Here is a 24,671-nt window from a genome sequence, read left to right as displayed (position 1 = left end):
TTATAAGTCCCTAGTAAATGGTACCAAGGGTGGGTAGCCTGGGCCTGTAAGTTAAAGTGTGGACCACTAATTGTGCCATCCTGCATGTGATGCAGTACAACATGGCTTACAGCCTGCAGTGCAGACTGGAAGAGTAGTTTTAAACTGCTAGTTCAACTTTGCCCTTTAAACCCAATGGCAAAGCCCACAATTCCTTTACTAATAATATATGTCTTCCCTAAGAAAGGCCTATTGACCCTAATGCAGGGAGCTGTATATTATTAAGTAGGACTTATATTTTAATATTTCCTAACAGTAAAATCCCCACACTGTTGCTTTTATTGTGTAAAACTCAGAGGCCCCATTGGCAGGTGCAGGGTTGCACACTGACCCCTCGGTTGTGCTAACTTCTGAATGAGGCCACCGAAATGGGTACTTCAAGCTATCACATTAATTAAGACATTAAATGCGACTTGATGCCCAAGTCAAATTTAATGCCACTTTTAAGGAAAAGCAACTTTAAGAAAGCTGCCATGCTGTTGCCAAATTTTTTCAGTGACCATATACAGCTGCTGATCATCAGACAGCCTTCTGCCCTCCTGGGGAGGCATGTGAACGACTCCCAAGCACAGAAATAAGAGAGGTTTGCTGCAGAGGGAGGTGTTACCACCACCTTTAGAAGGCCACACGGGGTGTTGGACCAAAAGGTAAGTTTCAAAGAAGAAACTGCATTTGAAAGACAAATGGCAACCATTCTCGAGAGGGGCTGCTCATTTGTTCAGGTAGATGGGCTGGCGGTGGGAAGAGAGGGAAAACTAGTTGCCAAACCTGTTTTTCCATGGGCATGTGTCCTATAGGTAGTCATTCCTCTAGGGTGGGCTACAAAGCTCCCCACACCATGTGAAGGGTTCAGAATTCTTGGGAGTCTGCAGAACAGTGCACTCTGGGATAGCTAGATGCCACTCATAGCCAGTAAATGTCATAAGGCATAAAGGACACTGGTAACCCATTGGCTAGTGACCACTTCATCCCTCCACTGCACTTTCAGGGCATAGATATGGCACCCCAAGCACCCAGAAACTCTGATCACATCTGGACTGTTGAGAGTACTGAAGAAGGACTGCCCTGTTGGCTCCTGGACCTGGCAAGAGAGGCTGCACCAACCGCTTGATTGCACCTGCTGCTTCTTGGGCTAGCAAAGAGAGGACTGTGCCTGTGGTTGTGGTGCCTGGCTCATGGAAAAGTTGCTCCGGAGCCCAGTCAGTCGGCTGACTCTCTGTTCCAGCACCAGGGCCATAAAAGCTGAAGTAGCTCATCTGGCTTTTCAGTAGCCGCTTTCATCGAATCACCACTGACCGCCAGCATGCAGCCAAGAACCACTACTGAATGCTCAACAGTTGCACCAAGCCTTACGGACCCAGGGGAGTTATCAGAAGGCAGTTTGTTCACCAGAGATGACCTTCACCAACGGATACTGCTGGACCTGCAGTGACTGAAGACCAGTAGCCCAATCATCACTGGAATTCTGCTGGACCAAAAAGGACTTAGTGGGACAACAACACCTGTGTCCAACATCGCTTCAGCTAGACTGTAGACCGAGGAACAATCTAAGAAATAGATTCATCGCACCACACAGCACCCAGAGCACCTTTCAGCATCCTGTATTCCCAGCATCAGGACCACTCCATTGAAGTCTATGGTGGTCTTTTCATAAAGTGTGACACTGGATTACCTTGGTGACCAGGTAACTGTCCAAATACTCCCTATAGGCTCCCCTGGCCTTCTCCTTTTCGGAATTGGTCACCCAATAGTCAAACACAACTCTTTAAATGTTTTGAAGTTTCCACACTTTACAGTTACAAATGCTAGTCTGCACTTTGGACTAAAAAGCTGAGATTGATGTTTTACTTAAACAAATCTATATCTCCGTACCCCTCCGGTGGATTTTGTCCATTTTGGTGTCTACAAATTAATAAACATATAATCTAGTTTAATAAAGTGGTGTTAGGTTTATTTTGTGTTTTGTGACTTACTTATTCTATTGTTTGGTGTGTCTAAATGCTTTACACTAGTTCTTTTGTTTAAGCCTTGTTGTCAAAAGCCACTTCTACCCAGAATTGAGCAAGAGGTTTTAGAAATAAGCCGGACTGGACCCAAGATGGTTCCATGGGTGTATTACTCTGTGAGGTCTCACAATCACACCATATAATACTCTACAATCCTTACATGCATGGATTTCTTTAGTGATGATTTAATTACACGTCCGAGGTTCAGAGCTAAATATCAATCAACATGTACAAATATCATCTGAGATACTGAAGCTCTCCTGAAGGTCAATTGCAAGCCATAGAAAGAGGCAAAAAAGCAATTATATTTGTTTGGGGATCGGACGCCCCTGGGTCAAATGATTTAGAATCAAAACCAAATTTTAGGCTACATTATTGTTAACAGTTTTCAAATCCTGCATGGGAAAACATGTGTTTCCAGAAAATTCACAAGGTTTGGTACTGCATTGCGTATTCAAAAAGGTGATTAAAAAACGATTGTTTTATAGGTTTTTTTTAGACAGTGGAGCCAAATTGTATGCAAAGCTGTTGATGTTTGAATTAGTGGAATGAGCTGATAATAAAAAGCTATGGTCCAGTACTGAAACTGGCTGCTGCAAAAACTGCAAACCTTTGGTCAACACCAGGGAAGTAGGTATGGTTGGAGCAAAAGCATTGCCAGTCTGACTGGAACTGTATGTTTGCATTTATGGATGGGGTTAGGGGGATATTGTGGCCTTGTTTAATTGCATAAATAGAAATTTACTTTGGTACAAACTTAAATATTCGGGGTTATCAGTCACTCGATAAGTGATTTGATTATTATACTCCAACACCTAGGTACAGGTAAAGATAGGCGATGGATCTAAAGTGACAAATATGATTATGACAAATCAAAGTTCAATTAAAGTTGTGTATGGGCGCCTTTCCTATTCAGTTTATTTGTAACTGACTTAAAAAACTCTCTAGGAAAGGTAAATGCATTTTTACTACAACTATAGAGACTGTCAACACCCAGCCTCCAGTATGCATATGATACAGAGCTTTTTGACTAAACCCATTTGGGACTAGGACATTCACTAGATGCCCTATAGTTATACAATGGTAAAAATGACTCTTTAGTGAATACGAGTAAAATCTAATTTGTAGTCTTCAGAAAAAAGATCTTTTCAATGGAAATTAGTTGACTTTAGATTAGACACTATTTTCTTATAATTATTTAGGTGTTGGTCTCAATGCCATGTCACAGTGCTTACTTACATTGCTTGGATGGGAAGGCTATGTCACTTGCATATGCCTTTAAAAAGTTGTATACAAATGTAATGTCACATTCTGAGTCCCTGTTGTTTAAAGTAATCAACCCAAGATGTGGTCCTTCTTTGTTTTATAGGCTAGTTATCCTTTGAGAGAAAGTGGGCCAAGGACTGATGAAACATTTTGGACTTTCTATGAAATCAAACAGTTCCATTTCTAAGTCAACTTCTCATCAAACTATTAAAGCTAGAGTTTCATTATAACCAAGCATTCCCTTGCTCTGGACGTGCACAACCTAAATTATTGTTGCAGGATCAGCAAGGCAGAATCAGGTTAATTGAAAAATCATATCTTAGCAAGGATCCATGATTAAAAAAAACCCTGCTGGCTTGTTTTCAAGTTATTCCTTCGTCAATATTACTGAAAGTATCACCGGACACTTTTTAATATTTCCCAAACCGTAAAAATGTAAAGACATCTCATTACAAACATATGTGGACTCACATAAGCAACTTCCAGTAGCAAAATATGTGATCTCTTTTGATGCAGATTTTAGATGGATACCGTATTTTCTGGCGTATAAGACAACTGGGTGTATAAGACGACCCCCTACTTTTCTTGATAAAATGTAGGTTTCGTGCTATACTCGCCGTATAAGACTACCCCTCTTCCAACACAGTCCTGCATAGCCATTTTGAGAATTTATTTTGGGCTTATTAGTGATTCTAGCCCTCCTCCGTGACATGAAGTGTAAAGAACTGTCCTGTTCCTATATATTTTGAATATGGGCAGAGTCCTGTTGGTGCCCCATCTTGGTGTCTATAGTTTACCCGTTACCATATATTCTGTAGAATGGAACAGTCAAAGTGGAGGTACTGTTGGTAGTGGGATTGCTCTCATACGGGACAATGGATGTCAGTGTTAAGCATTTATTGTACACACTCAAAGACTGAACTCAAACCAATTGTTTAGTCACAAATGTATTTTAAGGACCAAATAAAAAACTGTCACTTATAAACATAAGGCTGTTTGTCATCAAACGTACGGTAAACATAAAACAGTGCAAGTGGATTAAACTTTTCTTAACTCCAAGCTATTTTTACAGGATTTGCTGGTGTGACAGTTTCTCTTTAAAACCCTTCAAAATCCTTCTCTTCGTCATCTGACATCATAAGTAAATCAATGAGATCTTGTGGTACATTTGTAAGGCAGTCATCGTATGGGTCTAATTCAGTATCAGATGTTGTGGTCTCGGCTTCGGCTTCCTCTTCATCTTGCCATAAGTAGTCGTCCTCCATACCATCTAATGAATTTGATATGCCACACTTCTTGAAAGACTTGATGACTGTTTCTGCATCAATATCTTTCCAGGCTTTTATGACAAACTGGCACAAAACATCCAACTGTGGAGCACGCATGTTTCCTTCTTTTGTGATTGACTTTTCGCCGCTAACCATCCACTCATTCCACTGTTCTCGAATGCGATCTTTAAATGGCTTGTTTAGGCACACATCCAGTGGCTGCACCAACAATGTCAATCCTCCAGGAATAACTGCAGCATCTGTTTTTATTCTTGCCAGCCTTTGCTTGGTGCTGGGAGTTAAATGAGCCCTGAACATATTCCACACCAGTAGACTATGTTTTTGAATAAGTCCACCTAGTCGCCTGCTCCATACATTATCAAACCATAGCTTTACCCCTTCTTCATCCATCCAGCCTTTTTCATTCACATGTACAAAACAACCAACAGGAAACTTGAGTTTCGGCATTGTTTTTCTTTTAAAAATAATCATTGGGCTCAGTTTGGCGCCATCAGCTGTGCATGCTAGTACCACTGTAAAACTGGACTTCTCATGTCCTGTTGTTTTTATTACAATTGTTTTTTCACCTTTTGGATGGACAGTTTTATTTGCAACCATATCAAAATTCATTGGAGCTTCATCCATATTTACGATAGTACTTAACGCATAGCCATGTTTATTGCGCTGCTGTATTACGTAGTGATGGAAACTATGTATTTTGGCATCAAGATTTGCAGGTAATTTTTTGTGCAATTTTCGTCTTTTGCCTCAATACCAGATTATGCCTTCCCAAGAATCTAGTACACCAGGATACAGTGGCCTTAAATCTGTTGCTGAGATCTGGGTTAGATTTGGCCCACTGAAGTGCAAACAAACGTATTTTATTTCGTGTCACTACATAACCGCTTTGGCGATGCTCATTCACCATGTCTGCTACATGTTTTTCGAGTTCTGGCCAATGTGGGGTGCCTCTTCTTAATGCACACTCACCCCTTGGCATACTCCTTAATGCTTTTTCATTTGCTTTCCAGTCCCTAACCATCTTTTCTGTTACTCCATATTGTCTTGTAGCAGCACAGCTATTATGTTCCATGGCAAAGTTTACAACTTTAAGTTTGTAACTGGCTTCATATTTCTTTCTTCTTGCTGCTGCTGGAGCCATGATGGGTTCTTGACTGTTAGCCATTTGCATACTGTACTGTATATACTGGTGCTGTACTGTATGAACAGGTACAGATACTGGTGCTGTACTGTCTTCACCACCACCACATGTATCTGCTCACCAGATTGACTGCCTTTCCTGTTTACAACAACCAGCCAATCATGGCAAGCGATGTACTGGTACTGGTACTGGTATCGGTATTTCATGTGCACACTGCATACAAACTCCGCTTGGATTTGGAGGTTTGTTGTTCCTCTCATGTTCTAAAACGTATTGTTAGTGTCATCTTTACTATGTGCTCACACTACAGGCCCTCTCCAATCATCTACCTTCATTATTAAACAGCCATGTAGAACAGTATAGTGCATTTCAGGTATTATGCGTGTGAAGAAAAGAAAGTATGTAAGGATTCAACATCCGACCTTAAAAAGAAATGCAGTGTATTTGTGATTCATCAGGAATGTTTCGTAATCACCCTTCTGAAATAACTGCAGCAAAACATTATGTACCATACTGTATTGCTGGCGGGAAAATTCTACAGTCCCCTTTCTATGGCCATGAACTGAAGATATCACATACTGACGCTCCTCTCCTTCCGATGAACGCGAGATTTATGGCCACATCGGAAGGAGAGAGAGACGCCAGATCAGCAGTGTGGATTGATTCCCGGGTACCGTATCTTTCAGCTCTAGTGATCTTTCCACAGTTACCGGCTTACATATGAGATTGAGAATGGAAAGTCCAACTATATATAGATAATCTCAAACAATGAAATATTCTCATTTGATTTTATTGGTATATATTATATATATTTATCAATTCTTTTAAGTAAATCTCAATCTCATATGTAAGCTATATCAACCATGATCTCCATGTAAACATATTTTGATTATGTCACTTGGCTACAGACCTTCCTTAACTTAGTTTGTTCCCTATGTATAGCAGGTGCAACAGTAATATATAGGGGTCCCCTTTTTTCAAAATATGGGGTTATGAATCTTCTTTTATATTTGGGATTCCATTAGGATGCAGCCGTTGAAGCACAGGCTCTGATGTTTGATGATTTCTGCTCCAATTTCAAAGTCGGCGGAGCGTTGTTTCCACTCCCAAAAATTTGGTACCCTGGTATAAGATGACCCCGACTTTCGATTACATTTTAAAGGGTTAAAAAGTTGTCTTATACGCTAGAAAATATGGTACTTTTAACTGCAGATTCCTCCCCTTAGAATACTCCACTGGTACCAGACTGTATCTAGAAAACGTTCTCCACATCAGTGTTTCCGTGCACCACTAGGTGGCCCCATTCGACGCTACGCTGATTCCACACCTCCCTTGAAGTGACAGAGTGGAGCCCATATTATCACCAGCCCTGTGCGCTGATGTCAGTCACTTTCTTTCTGCGCCTTCGAATGAGAATCTGTAGCTCCGCTCCCAACTTTGTCAGTTTTCCAACAACTTCTAAACAATGTCCCTAGTGTGCAGAAAGCAGATGTGAGTCATGGACCCGCACAAGGTGTGTCTTTGGTGTCTGGACTCAAAATTTACTCTGAGACTTGCGATAAGTGTATTCCCATGCACTCAGAGTTGATCCAAGATCAGGATAAGTTTTATGTCATCAAACACAAAACTCCTAGGTCCTGCTCATGCGCCAAGTCGCAGGCACGGTCCTAAGGCAGTGTCTGTGACCACTCAACGTTATGTTTGAAGACCTCTGGTAAGGTGAAGTGCAAGCATAAGAAGGCAAATTGGGTCTAAACCCTGTTGCAAATATGTTCTGTCCATTTAGGCCTCCAGGATTTTATCACCTGGTTTGTGGTCCTTCACTGTGGGTGAGTCTCAGTAGATGAATCTCATCTCCGGTAATTTCACGGATATTGGATTAAGTGCTTTTACCTTCAGTGTTTACCTTTTAGGACAAGGCCACAGCAGCACAGCACAGCTAAGGGAAGGACACTAGACTGATTACATGTGAACACATCTGAAGCTTGCACATGTGAGACCACTGCTGTGTGCAGCCCGGTAATTGTGCACAGGGGGATTGGTGCAGAAGGACTCTGCTAGGAAAGGTACTGGCCTGGGGTAAGCCTTATAATATTAGTAAGCATTACCGAAGGTAAGTAACTTGTTCTTTAAACCTACAAATTATTTTATTCAGACTCTAAATAAAAAGATAAGTACAAATTTTGTACATTTTTTACTTCTGCATTTACTTTGTGGCTAAACTCAAAGAGATTGAAATATTGTCACCTTCACTTGCTCATGTTGTAGATTGTTTGGAAATCACAATGAAGATATCGCACATTTGTTATGTATTTACGAGGGACTTCTTCATACCTGCAAATTCTGGCTACAGATGCTTTTCTTGGACTTGGTATTAGAACTGTTGAGGAGGCCCAGCACATCCAGGTTTTGGGTTCGCTGTCTGCACTCGAGAAAGGGTACCACCATACTACTTCAGCTTGCATGAAGACAGGTCAACACAATAAAACCCTCCGGTTTCAGACTGCAGAGACGTACAAAGGGTACATTTGGTACAGTCCTTCCTTTCTTGAGGCCAATTTGGACGCAGACAGCACCGTCTGTGGCTTCTCTCAGACCTTCTGGACTAACTCTATAAAGGCTTCATAGAATGGCAGTATTTTATCGAAGACCTGCTCCTGTGCTGACACGCGGAAGTGAAGCGGCTCATGTAACAATTCCCCCTTATAGTATATCTTTAAATGAAGATATTGTCTTTGCATAACTGTCAGAAAGGATGTGTGCAATGTGACGGCTTGAGCTCTGGCTCTCAATTTTATTGCATCCACTAATTGAAGGTATTGTCTGTGCTTTTTAAGTAAGTGTGCCCTGCGCTTGCTTATTTCCAATTTGACATCTGCAAAGGCCCGAATTAAATTTTTTAGCTGTTGTCTCTGCTTTTATTTAATCTCATAAGAGCTTGTTTTTCTCGTCATACATTTATTTATTTAGTGTTTTATAGATCGCGAATCAGACCCGTGAGGGTGTCAGATCGCTTTACAGTAGAATCAGGTGGAATATATAACAAAGGGGGGGGAGAGTCCAGGGATAAGGGAACAAATAGAAACAGTATATGGTAAAAGAAAACAATCATAATAATCGACTACTCTAAGGGATAGGAGCAAAATCGATGCAATAAACTAGAAAAGCAGTCTCATCACCCAGAAGGATTGTTCGAAGTACAGAGTGGGTAACACACAATCTCTCTTCAATGTCTCACATTTCTGCAGCCTGCCATTCTTGGCTCTGAAACCTCCCTTTGTTGTTTTTAGGTGATTCCTTTGCACCCTGCACTCTTACGTTACTTAAGTTGTATAGCTTCAGTACTCTAGTCGGGGTACCAAAAGGGTGGACGGCGTCCCCCCACTTATTTTACCAGGAGCTCGATTACTGGAGAAAATGGAGCATTTTCATTCTTTGGCCTCTCTGGGGTGAGATCGGAGCTCATTCAGAACGCTGCTCACGCGATGGCTTCTCTGATGCCATCGCATCTAAGGGGAGAGCGAGGCGAGGCAATGAGTCTGATGGTGCAAGCCACCTTTCGTGACATCACTTCCTGTCGTGTCGTCAGCGTCCCCCCCACTTCTTTTTTAGGTCTCGCCTTTACCATTCCGCAGGAATGGGAAATGGGGAGAATTCAAGTTGGCTATTTTCTCTTCAAACCAAAGGGCTTTCAGCCGCGGTTTTCTTGCAGTGCCCGTGAACCACGTGATAACATGCACGCGCATTCAGGGCCAGCCAGCCCAGCACATCAAAGGGCTTCTCCTCCCCTAATTATTCATGGCCGGCCGCAGGCCGGCCGTACTTTCAGTTTCCCCAGAACGGCTAATTAGGGGAGGAGAAGCCCTTTGATGTGCTTCACACCAATGCGCCTCAGTCATTCCTCTTCTTGTGCACAAGACGCTTTACACATTACACTCATCTGCCTGAAGTGGGAGTTTTAAACAAGCAAAGCTGGTCCTTCTGTACTTGCAGTTTCACTTCTAATGTGTGTTGTTATTTATCATGATTTTTAGCTGAGGTGTATCACGCTTGTTCATGAGTTTGATCTCTTCATACTGTCAAATGTTTTCTAAGTTGTTTTTGATTGTCTTACCACTGGAGGTCTCCCTGTGCTACATTTAGCCTCTGACACATGCAACGCCACTCAACCACGCAACGCCACTCAACCACGCAACACCACTCAACCACGCAACGCCACTCAACCACGCAACGCCACTTAACTACGCAACGCCACGCAACTACGCAACGCCACGCAACTACGCAACGCCACGCAACTACGCAACGCCACGCAACTACGCAACACCGCGCAACTACGCAACGCCGCAATGCCACGCAACTACGCAACGCCACGCAACAACGCATCGCCACTCACACATGCAACGCCACGCAACTACGCAACGCCACGCAACTACGCAACGCCACGCAACTACGCAACGCCACTCAACTACGCAACGCCACTCAACTACGCAACGCCACTCAACTACGCAACGCCACTCAACTACGCAACGCCGCTCAACTACGCAACGCTGCGCAACTACGCAACGCCGCAACGCCACGCAACTACGCAACGCCACGCAACTACGCAACGCCACTCACACATGCAACGCCACGCAACTACGCAACGCCACGCAACTACGCAACGCCACGCAACTACGCAACGCCACGCAACTACGCAACGCCACGCAACAACGCAACGCCACGCAACAACGCAACGCCACTCAACTACGCAACGCCACTCAACTACGCAACGCCACTCAACTACGCAACGCCACTCAACTACGCAACGCCAATCAACTACGCAACGCCAATCAACTACGCCACGCCACTCAACTACGCAACGCCGCGCAACTACGCAACGCCGCAATGCCACGCAACTACGCAACGCCACGCAACAACGCAACACCACTCACACATGCAACACCACTCAACTACGCAACGCCACTCAACTACGCAACGCCACTCAACTACGCAACGCCGCTTAACTACGCAACGCCGCTCAACTACGCAACGCCGCTCAACTACGCAACGCCGCTCAACTACGCAACGCCGCTCAACTACGCAACGCCGCTCAACTACGCAACGCCGCTCAACTACGCAACGCCGCGCAACTACGCAACGCCGCAAAACTACGCAACGCCGCAATGCCACGCAACTACGCAACGCCACGCAACAACGCAACGCCACTCAAACATGCAACTCCACTCACACATGCAACGCCACTCACACATGCAACGCCACTCAACTACGCAACGCCACTCAACTACGCAACGCCACTCAACTACGCAACGCCACGCAACTATGCAACGCCACGCAACAACGCAACGCCACGCAACTACGCAACGCCACGCAACTACGCAACGCCACGCAACTACACAACGCCACGCAACTACACGCAACGCCGCTCAACTACGCAACGCCACTCAACTACGCAACGCCACTCAACTACGCAACGCCACTCAACTACGCAACGCTGCGCAACTACGCAACGCCGCAACGCCACGCAACTACGCAACGCCACGCAACTACGCAACGCCACGCAACTACGCAACGCCACGCAACTACGCAACGCCACGCAACTACGCAACGCCACGCAACTACGCAACGCCACGCAACTACGCAACGCCACGCAACAACGCAACGCCACGCAACAACGCAACGCCACTCAACTACGCAACGCCACTCAACTACGCAACGCCACTCAACTACGCAACGCCACTCAACTACGCAACGCCACTCAACTACGCAACGCCACTCAACTACGCAACGCCACTCAACTACGCAACGCCAATCAACTACGCCACGCCACTCAACTACGCAACGCCGCGCAACTACGCAACGCCGCAATGCCACGCAACTACGCAACGCCACGCAACAACGCAACGCCACTCACACATGCAACACCACTCAACTACGCAACGCCACTCAACTACGCAACGCCACTCAACTACGCAACGCCGCTCAACTACGCAACGCCGCTCAACTACGCAACGCCGCTCAACTATGCAACGCCGCTCAACTACGCAACACCGCTCAACTACGCAACGCCACTCAACTACGCAACGCCGCTCAACTACGCAACGCCGCTCAACTACGCAACGCCGCTCAACTACGCAACGCCGCTCAACTACGCAACGCCGCTCAACTACGCAACGCCGCTCAACTACGCAACGCCGCGCAACTACGCAACGCCGCAATGCCACGCAACTACGCAACGCCACTCAACAACGCAACGCCACTCACACATGCAACGCCACTCACACATGCAACGCCACTCACACATGCAACGCCACTCACACATGCAACGCCACTCACACATGCAACGCCACTCACACATGCAACGCCACTCACACATGCAACGCCACTCACACATGCAACGCCACGCAACTACGCAACGCCACGCAACTACGCAACGCCACGCAACTACGCAACGCCACGCAACTACGCAACGCCACGCAACTACGCAACGCCACGCAACTACACAACGCCATGCAACTACACAACGCCATGCAACTACACGCAACGCCGCTCAACTACGCAACGCCACGCAACTACGCAACACCACGCAACAACGCAACACCACGCAACAACGCAACGCCACTCAACTACGCAACGCCACTCAACTACGCAACGCCACTCAACTACGCAACGCCACTCAACTACGCAACGCCACTCAACTACGCAACGCCACTCAACTACGCACACATGCAACGCCACTCACACATGCAACGCCACTCACACATGCAACGCCACTCACACACGCAACGCCACTCACACACGCAACGCCACTCACACACGCAACGCCACTCACACACGCAACGCCACTCACACACGCAACGCCACTCACACACGCAACGCCACTCACACACGCAACGCCACTCACACACGCAACGCCACTCACACACGCAACGCCACTCACACACGCAACGCCACTCACACACGCAACGCCACTCACACACGCAACGCCACTCACACACGCAACGCCACTCACACACGCAACGCCACTCACACACACAACGCCACTCACACACACAACGCCACTCACACACACAACGCCACTCACACACGAAAAACCACTCACGTTGCCAATAGGTCTCGCAGTACGACAGTTGGAGCCATTACAATTGCAAATAACAATGCCTTTCACTTTGGTTATCATTTTAAATACATAAAGGGCTTTGTCATTTACAAAACCAATAGCTCCAACTTTCCTACTGCGAGACCTATTGGCAACGCCAGTGCTTGTTTAGGACTTGTCGTGTATAGCTTCCCTGGAGTAAATCATGGCACTGCTTCCGCAAATGATGAGAGTAGATAACTAGATGCTATGGGCTATCCAGACAGAGTGCCATCCAAAATGGGGGTGCATGAGCAGTGCCAAGCTCCGTCTTGCAAGGACATATTGACTCTTTATACCTCCATCATCTCTCTTTCCTGTCCTCAAGGCTCACACAGAGATCCCATGTTCTTTACTTTGCTCAGGGCTGTCTCTGCAAACTTCTGCAGCAGATGTGAGAACAAAGGGGCATCTCTTGTGGTTGTCGTTCTGTTTTGGGACATACAGGACGGAGGATGACTCATAAATAAACATAGAAGCCGGTGGAGAACAAGGATAGGCTTGTTTTTACTGCTTGATCACCTTTTTTTTTTTTTTTTTTAGAACAAAAGCCAATAATTGGGCAGGAATTCTGTGCCCCTGACTTTGCTTTGTCCTACTACTTTCTCAGTGAAGGGGGAAGGAAAGTGAGGCAGCTCGTCCGCCACATGTTTCCCATCACAGGTTAAACATAAGAGAAGTAATACATGGCTCATTAACATTCCATGCATACATAGCACTGAGAGCATGTGGAATAGATTTTTCTGTCTTGTTCTTATAGTACATTATTTGTGATATCAAAAATGTTATGCATGCTACTGTCCGCAAAGTGCTTTAACACCTCGCCAGTAGTAGTATGCACTATATAAATACAATTTGCAATTGCATTTTTTTTACTGTTTATTGTAATATTTTTGTACGCTCTCCTTCTTTACCCATAACAAGATGCTTTGTGTTCCCAAGGTTTAGCGCACACGGTTTCAATCTGCTGTTTTCTTGCTCCTTTGGTGGGAATAAAAGGAAAGAGTTATTGTGAAGGACTGGTAGCTTTTCTTAATTTACTTGCATGCTTTGAAGTATCCTTCACAGAAAACAAATTCAACACAGTAACATATCCACCTCCTTGTTTGAGCCTTTCTATTGTGGCTAGTGAGGTGAATAGTCTTAAGCCAAGCACAAATATGCCTTACCATTTAGAAATGTAGAGTGCATGTGAATAACATCAACCTCTGACATACAGATACAGGAAAGAAACCTTTTCCTCTCCAATATCTGGTCATTAAGAGCTTCACATCCTTTCAATTAGTATAGCAAGCTTTAAGAAGGACAGAGGGTGTCACTCGCCTCAGTGTAAGAGCCTCTGCACCATCACCTGTCCCACAGTTGCTTTCCTCATAGAGTGAAGCAATACAAAAGGGGATGATGGACGGAGCGTTTGAGCAAATCAAACACTCGCCCCCAGTCAACTGATCTGGGTTTAATCCATCACCATTCTTTAGCTCACTCAGCCACCCCAGTTCAGACATGGCCATATGCAAATCAGTCTGACCCTGTACCTCATGGGAACAGTCCAGCCCGAACTGCCAAGCCATGTATTCCATGGACCGGAAACAAGCATCCTGGGACCGGTTTCGGATTCATAATCCTCATCAGCCAGGCTATCTTGAATCCAGTGGCCAAGTGAGCAAGGGACTCACGTCTGAGCATACCCTGCCAACTTAGGCCGAACAAAGCGATACAAAAGGGGATGATGGACGGAGCGTTTGAGCAAATCAAACACTCACCCCCAGTCAACTGATCTGGGTTTAATCCATCACCATTCTTTAGCTCACTCAGCCACCCCAGTTCAGACATGGCCATATGCAAATCAGTCTGACCCTGTGCCACATGGGAACTGTCCAGACCGAACTGCCAAGCCATGTATTCCATGGACCGGAAACAAGCATCCTGGGACCGGTTTCGGATTCATAATCCTCATCAGCCAGGCTATCTTGAATCCAGTGGCCAAGTGAGCAAGGGACTCACGTCTGAGCATACCCTGCCAACTTAGGGCGAACAAAGCGATACAAAAGGGGATGATGGACGGAGCGTTTGAGCAAATCAAACACTCACCCCCAGTCAACTGATCTGGGTTTAATCCATCACCATTCTTTAGCTCACTCAGCCACCCCAGTTCAGACATGGCCATATGCAAATCAGTCTGACCCTGTGCCACATGGGAACAGTCCAGACCGAACTGCCAAGCCATGTATTCCATGGACCGGAAACAAGCATCCTGGGACCGGTTTCGGATTCATAATCCTCATCAGCCAGGCTATCTTGAATCCAGTGGCCAAGTGAGCAAGGGACTCACGTCTGAGCATACCCTGCCAATTTAGGGCGAACAAAGCGATACAAAAGGGGATGATGGCCGGAGCGTTTGAGCAAATCAAACACTCACCCCCAGTCAACTGATCTGGGTTTAATCCATCACCATTCTTTAGCTCACTCAGCCACCCCAGTTCAGACATGGCCATATGCAAATCAGTCTGACCCTGTGCCACATGGGAACAGTCCAGACCGAACTGCCAAGCCATGTATTGCATGGACCGGAAACAAGCATCCTGGGACCGGTTTCGGATTCATAATTCTCATCAGCCAAGCTATCTTGAATCCAGTGGCCAACTGGACATCCCAGCAGTATTTCTTCATGAAAGTGTATCTTATTTTCAAATAGGTAGAATTATGTCTCCTCCCCTGAAATGCAGTTCTGTGGTTGCGCCCATTCCACAGCTGGAATGCACAGAAATTCTTCCTGGCTCTCTCATGTTGCCTTTCTTCTGGAAAAAAGCAATACACAAAGAGACCCTTCTGGTTGTGCCCTGTTCTGGTAAGAATAGTCCACGAGAAGATTATCCAAAGGTTACAAAAATGCTGTTTTCGAAAATGCTTGCTTTGTGTTTAGTGACCTCTCCAATGGCGAAGATGGCTGTTCAAAGAATGTAGATAAACTCACCACTTAGTTAGAATGGAAATTTGTGTTTTTTAATACAAATCTTGGGTGAATCCTACGAACAACCTTGACTCTAAAGAATCTAGTGTACAACTCTTTGTTGGAAAACACTTTTCATTTGTAGATTCATTTGACAGAAGTAGTTGCAGTAATGCTTGGTTTGCTCTATATGGGAGCAGGGGATTCTTGGTTGTAACGTGACCTCTTGCTTTAAACCTTCATAGGAACTATTATGGTAGCTCTTTTCTTTGGAATTGAACAAGGACTCTGGATTTGCCTGCCTGCGTCATCCTTCCAAAATAAGGTGACAGAATGCCTAGGCCATCTCCAGGACTCTTCAGACCATGTCCTGCTGCTTGTAGAAGGATTCCTCTGATAATAAATAGAAACTAGGGGAAAGGTAAACTGTGTTGTGTCCCATCTAAATGTATGAACTTAATTCAGATTAGAATGGTTCACTGATTATTATACATATAGGCTTTATTGACCCAGGTGTATTATTGGGTTATTGATTTGCCCTCTTGTATGTGTGTATATATATATATATATATATATATATATATATATATATATAATATAACCTATATTTCGAAAGCAGTTTCTTCAATTTGTGGAAGACCTATTTGTGTCAGACTCTTACCCTGTTCAAATGCCACAGTGGGTGTGGTACACTGGCAATGAGAGTGAGGCGCAAATTTACGTTTTGCTTTTAGATATTAGAACACAACTTTTAATAGAATTACAGGACTTCAATGAGATGATTACTTATTCTAAGATGGAGTTCCTGACTTTTAGAAGGCTCAGCCTGAGCAGAGCAGGGCCAAGTTTCCACTGTAATAAAAAAGAGCAGCAGGCAGAATGGCCAGAGACTCCTGGCACTAGATTGCAGAAAAAGGGTTGGTCTGTTAGCAGCCACCTGGCAGGGAAGGAGCACCAGAAAGTGGACTTTACATGCAGATTGTGTCAGACAAACAGGAGTGTGGTGGGCAGCTGACTGACTGATGATGCATCGAGGCCATAGGACCACCTCTCTCTTCCTGTCATCAGCCCTCCTTGAAATGCAAATATCCCTACCTCGGTGAGAGGTGTATTGCTCCAGCCTGCACAATGGTGAGGTAACATTACCTCCATCATGTCATCAATCAGTTGCTGCCGCCTCAGTCTTCACATCATCAGCCTGCTTATATTATAGCCCAACAACCTGCCCACTGAAATTAATGAGCTGAGAAGGTGCCATTTAAAGGCTTCCCTATCAAAATGCTATGCCCAATAACACAAAAACGTGTATGGCTTTTGACCGTAACCCCTAGATCTGCTCCCTCGCCCATTTCTCCGAAAATGACACTCTCCTACCAGGTGGATGCAAAAAGAGGATGCTGTAAAAATGAATAACTGGTATTTGGCACAGGCAAGGGACTAGGAGACAATATACACAGGTTGAAGAAACACCAGCTTTGTAATCCATCTTTCTACAGATGGCTCTTTCAAAGGTCGGTGAATATTAATTTGAAGAGAACAATGCTGTGCTAGAAGTCCATGACTGTAGAATTTATGGGACCCATGCATTGCGAATAGTCCTTTTTGTGATTTGAAGAGGGCCATGCTTAACTGCAAATCTGAAGTGCTTTTCTGAGTCCTTTTCTAGACATCTGAACAACATAGTTTGTTGCCAAACGTCATCGTCTCGAGATTAGGAGAATGGCAGACTTTGGTAGAATGCCTTCTCTAAAGATTTCAAGAGACTCATGCCTAACATCTGAAAAAACACATTTTTGTGGGGCTTTTGTCAATAGGTTTGAGGAGACCAGTGTTCTGCTAAATGTGCTTGGGTAGAGATTTGAACTGTGCTATTCTTTGCAAGAGGTGCTTGCCTGAAGATCAGAAGAAAGACTAGTCTATGATTTAAATAGGCTGATTCTAGATGTTGTCGCCTGTGTCTCGATAGTGCCTTTTCCTCAGACGTTGGTGAGATTTATATTTTGTTAGAATTGCCTTCTCTTTTAGTGTTTGTTAGGGGCCACATCACACAAATATGCTAACACCGTAATAGAACTTTTGACATATTTTCAAAAGTGACCCTTAGTTCTGCTCATTCTGATGGCCCAGCACTAAGTTAGGAGGATTTAAGAAATTAGGTGGAGATTCCACCTCTACAAAACATAAAATCTGTCAGTTTGGTGTTTATTAGCCAATTTTATTTTTTGAGCCTGGAAAGGGCAGCATGAGGAGAAATGTTGGGGCATGTGTTTCTTGTCTTTGGTACTTTTCTTTTTATTATTCATGATTATTGTTGATTATTCATGATTATCTGGTCTTGATAAAAACAGTATTATGCCCATTTATATTGCTTCTGCTGGAATTTGGGAGCTAATTGGATTGTTTTTTTTTTGCAGAGTTTTGTTTAGCGCGAACTTGACCCGAATCGGGTAACCGAGCACTTTACATAGCACCAGTTACGTTACATGAGGACACGCATTCATTTTGGTTAGGCACGGGAGATTAAGTGATTTGCCCAGAATCACATGATGTTCAGCGTCATTGCCGAGACTCGAACCCAGTTCCCCAGATTCGAGGCTGACCGCCCTAGCCATTAGTCCAACACCTCTTGGAGGTCCTCTGTCAAGCTGATGTCAACTGTTGTCACACTGTATTGAAATAGAAATCAAGGTGCAAATAATATCCTACAATAGTGGTCCTAAAATATGTGACAAACTCGCGCATGGTGGAACAATAGACTGTCGTAGGGAGTGCGAGGCTCTGGTAAAATGGCGGCAGACAAGGGCTGCCACAGAAACTTCACAATTGTTTCTTAAAACTCATTATATTTTCCAATGTACATATACGTTTAAAGGAATACATAAACATCACCCTAATTACCTTCTGGATTCCTGATACAGATAAAGGGCACCCCTACGCCGGTTGTGCAATAGACAACTAATCACCCAATGTATAAAAATAATGCCCACCCCTACACTTAAAACTCTCTACTAATCTCCCAAGCGAAACACAATTTTCCTTCACTCTAATCTACACAACCTACTCTACTAATCTCACACAAACGCCAGCAAACATCAGACTTGTTTGATATGTTTCTCTTTTCCACAATAAAGGGCACCAAGGTACGTAATGCATTGAGTGCCATGAAAATGGCCATTAACCATATATAAATGAGAACAACATAACAAATTGTAAATATGTTAATATGAGGAGGTAATAGTTAACAGTAAACACCATGTTTGTCTGCGTTTCTTGAACTATGTGTACCCTGTGACCCTTCAAATCGTTTAGACATTCCAGTGACTATATTTATTGTAAATCAACAGACACTTGGTTGTTAGTTTTCCTTTCATTCTTTCACTCTTTCCCCTTCTCTGCGATCTCACTTGAATGTTTAACTTGCTTGCAACATTTTGCACTATAGATGGTTGAAGAGTTCTCTGGAACTTCGGCTTTTATTCACATCTCATTAAAATCTTTTAGCTTGTTCGCAGTATTTGACGTATCTGAAAGAGACTGTAGTTATCTTCCTTACCTTTAGAATTACCCCCCGGCGTCAGACTGGATATGGAGATTTTTTCTTTAGCAGTACTCCTGCGCGTCAGTAGTTGGCGTCAGTCGACTCCGCGTTCGTCGTGGTCGCCGGAATGACGTCGCATTGTCTACTTAGATGCTGTCCCTGCGCGCTGACATCAGTTCTTTGTTTTTCCGTGCCAGCCTAGAGCAGATCCAGAGAGAGCTTGCCCCTCAGTCACTTTTTGACTAACCTTTTTTGACATTTTATTGACGCCTTTTTTGAGCTTTCGACATCCGGTGCATGTGTGATGTCCCTTCACCGCACTGGATTCGAGCCTTGTGACAAGCTGATGTCCGTCACGGATCCGCATCTCGTGTGCCTCTGGTGCCTGGAGCGCAACCACGACCCAAAGTCGTTCTCCAACTGTCGAGCCATGAACCTTGTAGTCTTTGCGGGAGCGGTCCTGAAAGCTTCTGGAGGCAGTCATGTTGCTGAAGTGGAAATGTTGAGGTTTGTAGTGTGATGAGATGATGGAGATCTATTTATGTATTTTATAGCGGTGCCTACCAGCGTATAAATGAAAGAATTGCAATTTGGAGCACTGATCTTTCATGGTCAGACAAGCTTATAGGACCACTTCATAAGTGCAGTGCAGTACGGTATAGTGTAACTGATACAGATGTTAGGTGTTCAAACTGAAAGAATGATGGAAATTTCTTTTTAAAAAAAAAATATGTCCTCTGTGACTGCTGTACTCCATGTCAGGAACTTTGAAGACCTCTTTTGTGAACTGAAGTATTTGAATGCTCCTCATAGAAAAGTGAATACAACATATATGAGTATAAAATAAAGTATATTTCCTTTTGTTTTGGGTGCTGTATTAATTAAACAGGGTCTGCATATTCCATAACCTACTTTTACAAGGTCTACATAGGCTTATTGCTTATTTTCGATGTAGGTGGGAACAGCGTGAGCTGACTAACAGGAGGGTGTACTACGTGGACCACAATACAAAGACCACAACATGGGAAAGGCCTCTTCCTCCGGGGTAAGTTACATTGCAATTCTGCTGAGACAACTGTTTGAGGATCTAGTTTTAATCAAGTGTGTCAATCCATTGTGATACATCATTGCTTCAAATTCTGATACCCGAGAGAAATTGATTTTGGTGACAAAAAATATGCACAATTGGAGGTGGTCTGTAGTTTTGCTGTAGCGCGCAAATCTTTGGATAACCTGGCATCACCTAGACTCTTGTTTCTCATCTGTTCTCCTGTTTACAACTTTTCATTCTTTGACACTCTAGGGCCTTAGTCGCACTAAAACCACTTTAAGCAGCTACACTAAATTGTGGGTTTGGGTATATTATCAAATACAGCTAGGTGTTGCATTGGAAGGATGTCTTACCGTTGACTGTTCCGGTCTATGAGTATGCCCTAGTTTTATGGTTGATGTATGGGTCATCTTACTGATAGTGGGTTCTTTATATTGGGTGGGGTGAGCGCCATTCCAGAGATCTGCATGAATTTTAATATTATGATCATCAATGTTCTCTTTATTCCTGACAGTGTATTCCAGAAATGTAGTTCATAAATCCTTTGGGACTCAAGTTTAATGTCAGTTAGTTCAAAAATATACAAAATACTTCATGCCTGATTACATACTTAAATTCTGTTTTTAAGAGATGTGTGTTTATTTGTTTTGTTGGTACGTCTCCCGGTTCCCTTTGGCTTTTAAGGACACACACACATATCTTTGTGACATGTTATCACTTGGGCTTAAGGGATCAGGGAGAAATTAAGTAAACTAATAGAACATTCCTGTCTGATATCTGTTTTGGTAGTCCACCATCTCAAAAATCTGATTGACAAATGACTACAGAAGAAATAACATTCAAATTATTTCCATTCATTGCACTAGGAGTGGTTTAAAATTAACATCAATAGACCAAAAATGTTACCATGGGGTGTACAAAGTTTTTAGATGGCTAGACGTTTATTGATCCCTGCTTAAAATCTTCAGTTATGCTTCATCTGTAGGAGTGAATATCAGGGTTACAACGCAGGTTTCAGCCGATAAATGCACAGAAACTGACCTTTGAGTATTGCTCGAGATGATGATGAACAGCCATCTCTCTGGAGATGTGGGAAGAGAGGAATTATTCCCTGTACCCTGCTCCCACTGCATGGGAAAGGAACCCAATAGGAGCAATTTAAGAGGTGTTTAAGGCAAAAGACCCAATGATTTGGTCCAAAACAATACACTGATTGTGTAATAAGGTTTCCTTTGTACACCAGGCAAGTGGAAAATAGAGACCTAAGATGACCAATCAATATGTACCCTATGCTGTCTTATAGAAAATGTAAAAGAGGGGTTCTGTCTGCAATCCTGTTTTTTTAAACCGAATGCGTAATGAAGCAGTTTCTCTTAACGCCACTAGGTGTTGGCAAATTCAGTAACTAGAAGTGGGAGACAGCCAAAGGTGAGGGTAACAGACTGATGACAGATGTCCATCATTCACTACAACTCCTAAGTGCAACAATGTTAAAGGTGAATACTGAGCTGTCTGCTCTAGCTGATTAATATCTCTTAGTCACACCAAGAAATAGTCTTAACTCTGTACCCAAATAACCTACCAGTGTTTATTAAGGATCCCTTATTTGCTGGTGTGATTGCGCAAATGTTGCTTTCCTGTACTTTGTAGTGACTCCGACTGGGCACTGATGTGCCTCCGTCCCATATGACGGAGGCGCGTATAAACCTACTCCTCTTTTGCCCCCATATGTTGTCTACACTGGAGAACAGAGCCTGACTTAATACTAATTAGTCCTACTTATTTGTAAAGAGGGCTAACAATTGAAAGGCATATGTTACCTTTAATGACATTTCTAAAATGAGTTCTATTGTATTTTTACTAGGGTAAAATATAACTGTATTCATTGAGCTCGAACACATGGTGACTTGTATAAATTTGGCTTGAATACAGGTAAGTTAATGGATGTACCTGGGACTGCCTTTGTAGATTTCTCACTTGGCCCTGCCTTGGAATAACCATTACTTTGTTGTTTAACTAAGTAGAGAATTATTTGTCAGCATCTGGGTCCAAGCAGCCCTAAAGGCTCCAGGGCTAGCCTGTGTTCCCAGTTCTCAATAGTAGATAGAAGGGGTAAACACAGATCCTTAGAGGTTTTCCCACCAGACTGAGGCTGTGGCTCTTTAGACAGTACAAGAAGTAGCCTGTGAGATTTGGCTTGCTCGAAACCAACACTCTCAGAAGTTTAGGATGTCACACTGTAGGACAAAAAGGTGCAGATCAGCTAAGGGAGAGCTTGTGATGGGCACCTTTTCAGTCCAGTATTGGCCCCTCAATAGGGTTGGAGCGTTTTTCTACAATAGCTAAGCCAGGTGCATTGACCTTCCACAGAATTGAAGAATAAAGACTTGTAACTTCCCCGCTGATAAATTGTAAAATGCAGTTCTCATTTATTGCTGGTCCTTGCTGAATTAACAACTTGATACCAGACAAGGAAGCCAGGCAGTTCTTAGACTTCCCAGCTAATGCATATCCTTTTTACCTGTTGTTTGAGGCCCAGGTATTTCTGTGGTCTGTGAGACAGGGGACCTACAAGAGCCCCTAAAGCAAAGATGTGAGTCCTTAAACCTGACACTAAAGCTAGTTTAGGAGGAACTGTGGACCTACCTGCAAACACTCTAGCATTCCACACACACTGTACCCTGGGTGTACTGTATTTAGTCACCAAGGTTTATGAAAATTCATTTAGGTTGTGTGCCTTTTATTGTCCAAGCATGGGTGAGTGGTAAACTACAGCCAAGAAAAAAAGAATTGTTCTGTGAATTTTTGATAGATTCATCATTCATCTAAGAAAGATAAGATCTCCTTTCACTGAAGAAGTCCCTTGCCCTTCTCACATAAAGTCTGAATCCACAAAGACCTTCCATTAAGTGAAGTCACAAAATACAAATTGTCCCTAAAAGGGTCCACTGTGACCCAGTCTCCTCTCATGAACCCGTACCTTTGCTGGCAGTTTTTCTCTTCTGTCTCTTCTTTTCCACTGGCTGTTGCCAAGACTATTAGAACTCTGAAGACATTTTGACGTTGCTTGTACCTTTTGCTAGCTTGACTGATTTTTGCTTCCTAACAAGACTGAGTCACAAGGTAAACTTCTTTTCTGGTCACAGCCAACTTCTTTAGCTGCCCTTATTCACTTAAGGGTCAGACTACCTGCCTAATCCCTCTGAAGCTAAGCCATTGCCTCCATTCACATGATTATTTCATTACTCTGCTCCCAACAACCACTTGAGTCGTGCATCTGATGATTTGGTGCCCTCTCCTTTTCACAATATAGGTAGCTGTGTCTGCTTGCCGTTGGTGTACTATAAAAGAATGATTTTGAAAAATGCATGCTCGGCTCTCTTAAGTTCACTTTTGTTACATTTTCTAGATGGGAGAAAAGGGTGGACCCTCGTGGCAGATATTACTATGTTGATCACATTACAAAAACTACCACCTGGCAGAGACCAACAGCGGCGTATGTGAGAAACTATGAGCAGTGGCAATCTCAGCGCAGCCAGCTGCAAGGTGCCATGGAGCATTTCAGCCAAAGATTCCTATACCAGGTAAGAGGATTTTAGGTGGGAGACAGGTTACTGGGCACGAGAAGTGTGTGCAAGGCGACAACGGATGATATAAAATAAGCAAAGGCACACATTGACAGGTGTTAAGAGCATCAGGGACAATAGAGAACCAAAGAACATATTTCTGTGATGCGTTCTGGGCATATGAGAAATCGGGCAAGTTGAGAACTGGGTGGAGGGAACACAGTGCCAAAGACTGGCCGCAATGGTGGCAGCAGTGCAGGCAAGAGGAGTTCTGGACAGAGGGGGAGAGCACAGACCAGAGACAAGTACAGAGAGGTTGGAAAGGAACAGGCTGTAGAAGACTATTGTTGCTGGGTTGAGCCTAGGCCAGAAATAGTATGCATAGGTTGGAACAATATAGGCCAGAGACTGGTTTTGGGAGGAGCACAGATTAGAGTTGTGTTTCTATGGGTTAGAGTAGATCTTGCTGGAGACAAATACTGAGATATAAAAGAAACATACCATGGAGACTAGGGGAAAGTAGAGCCTAGACCACAGGTAAATAAAGATTTGTGAGAGACTTAAAACCCTTGGAAGAGTTATAAGGTGCTGTTAAAATGTTTGGGATGAAACACTAAAAGCTTCTCACGGGAATGCTGGCAACATGGTGTTTGCACATAGGTACTCTTTTTCTCAAGGTCATCTAAGGAA

The 24,671-nt window shown here is 44.0% G+C and overlaps 1 protein-coding gene across 1 annotated transcript in view; it reads left to right on the top strand.

Moving 5' to 3' along the window:
* The window catches only part of LOC147669119 (NEDD4-like E3 ubiquitin-protein ligase WWP2), a 252,572-nt gene that overhangs the window by 63,454 nt on the left and 164,447 nt on the right, over positions 1-24,671 (top strand). The window contains exons 4-5 of the mRNA XM_086948211.1: positions 20,320-20,409; positions 23,825-23,999. Coding sequence (XP_086804337.1) covers positions 20,320-20,409; positions 23,825-23,999 — 265 coding nt within the window. The remainder of the gene's footprint in view (positions 1-20,319; positions 20,410-23,824; positions 24,000-24,671) is intronic.

This window comes from Lissotriton vulgaris, unplaced genomic scaffold, assembly GCF_964263255.1.
Source record: "Lissotriton vulgaris unplaced genomic scaffold, aLisVul1.2 SCAFFOLD_1690, whole genome shotgun sequence".
NCBI classification, from domain to species: Eukaryota; Metazoa; Chordata; class Amphibia; order Caudata; family Salamandridae; genus Lissotriton; species Lissotriton vulgaris.
Note: the sequence above shows the minus strand (reverse complement) of the source record. Positions and strands in the feature narration are given on the sequence as shown.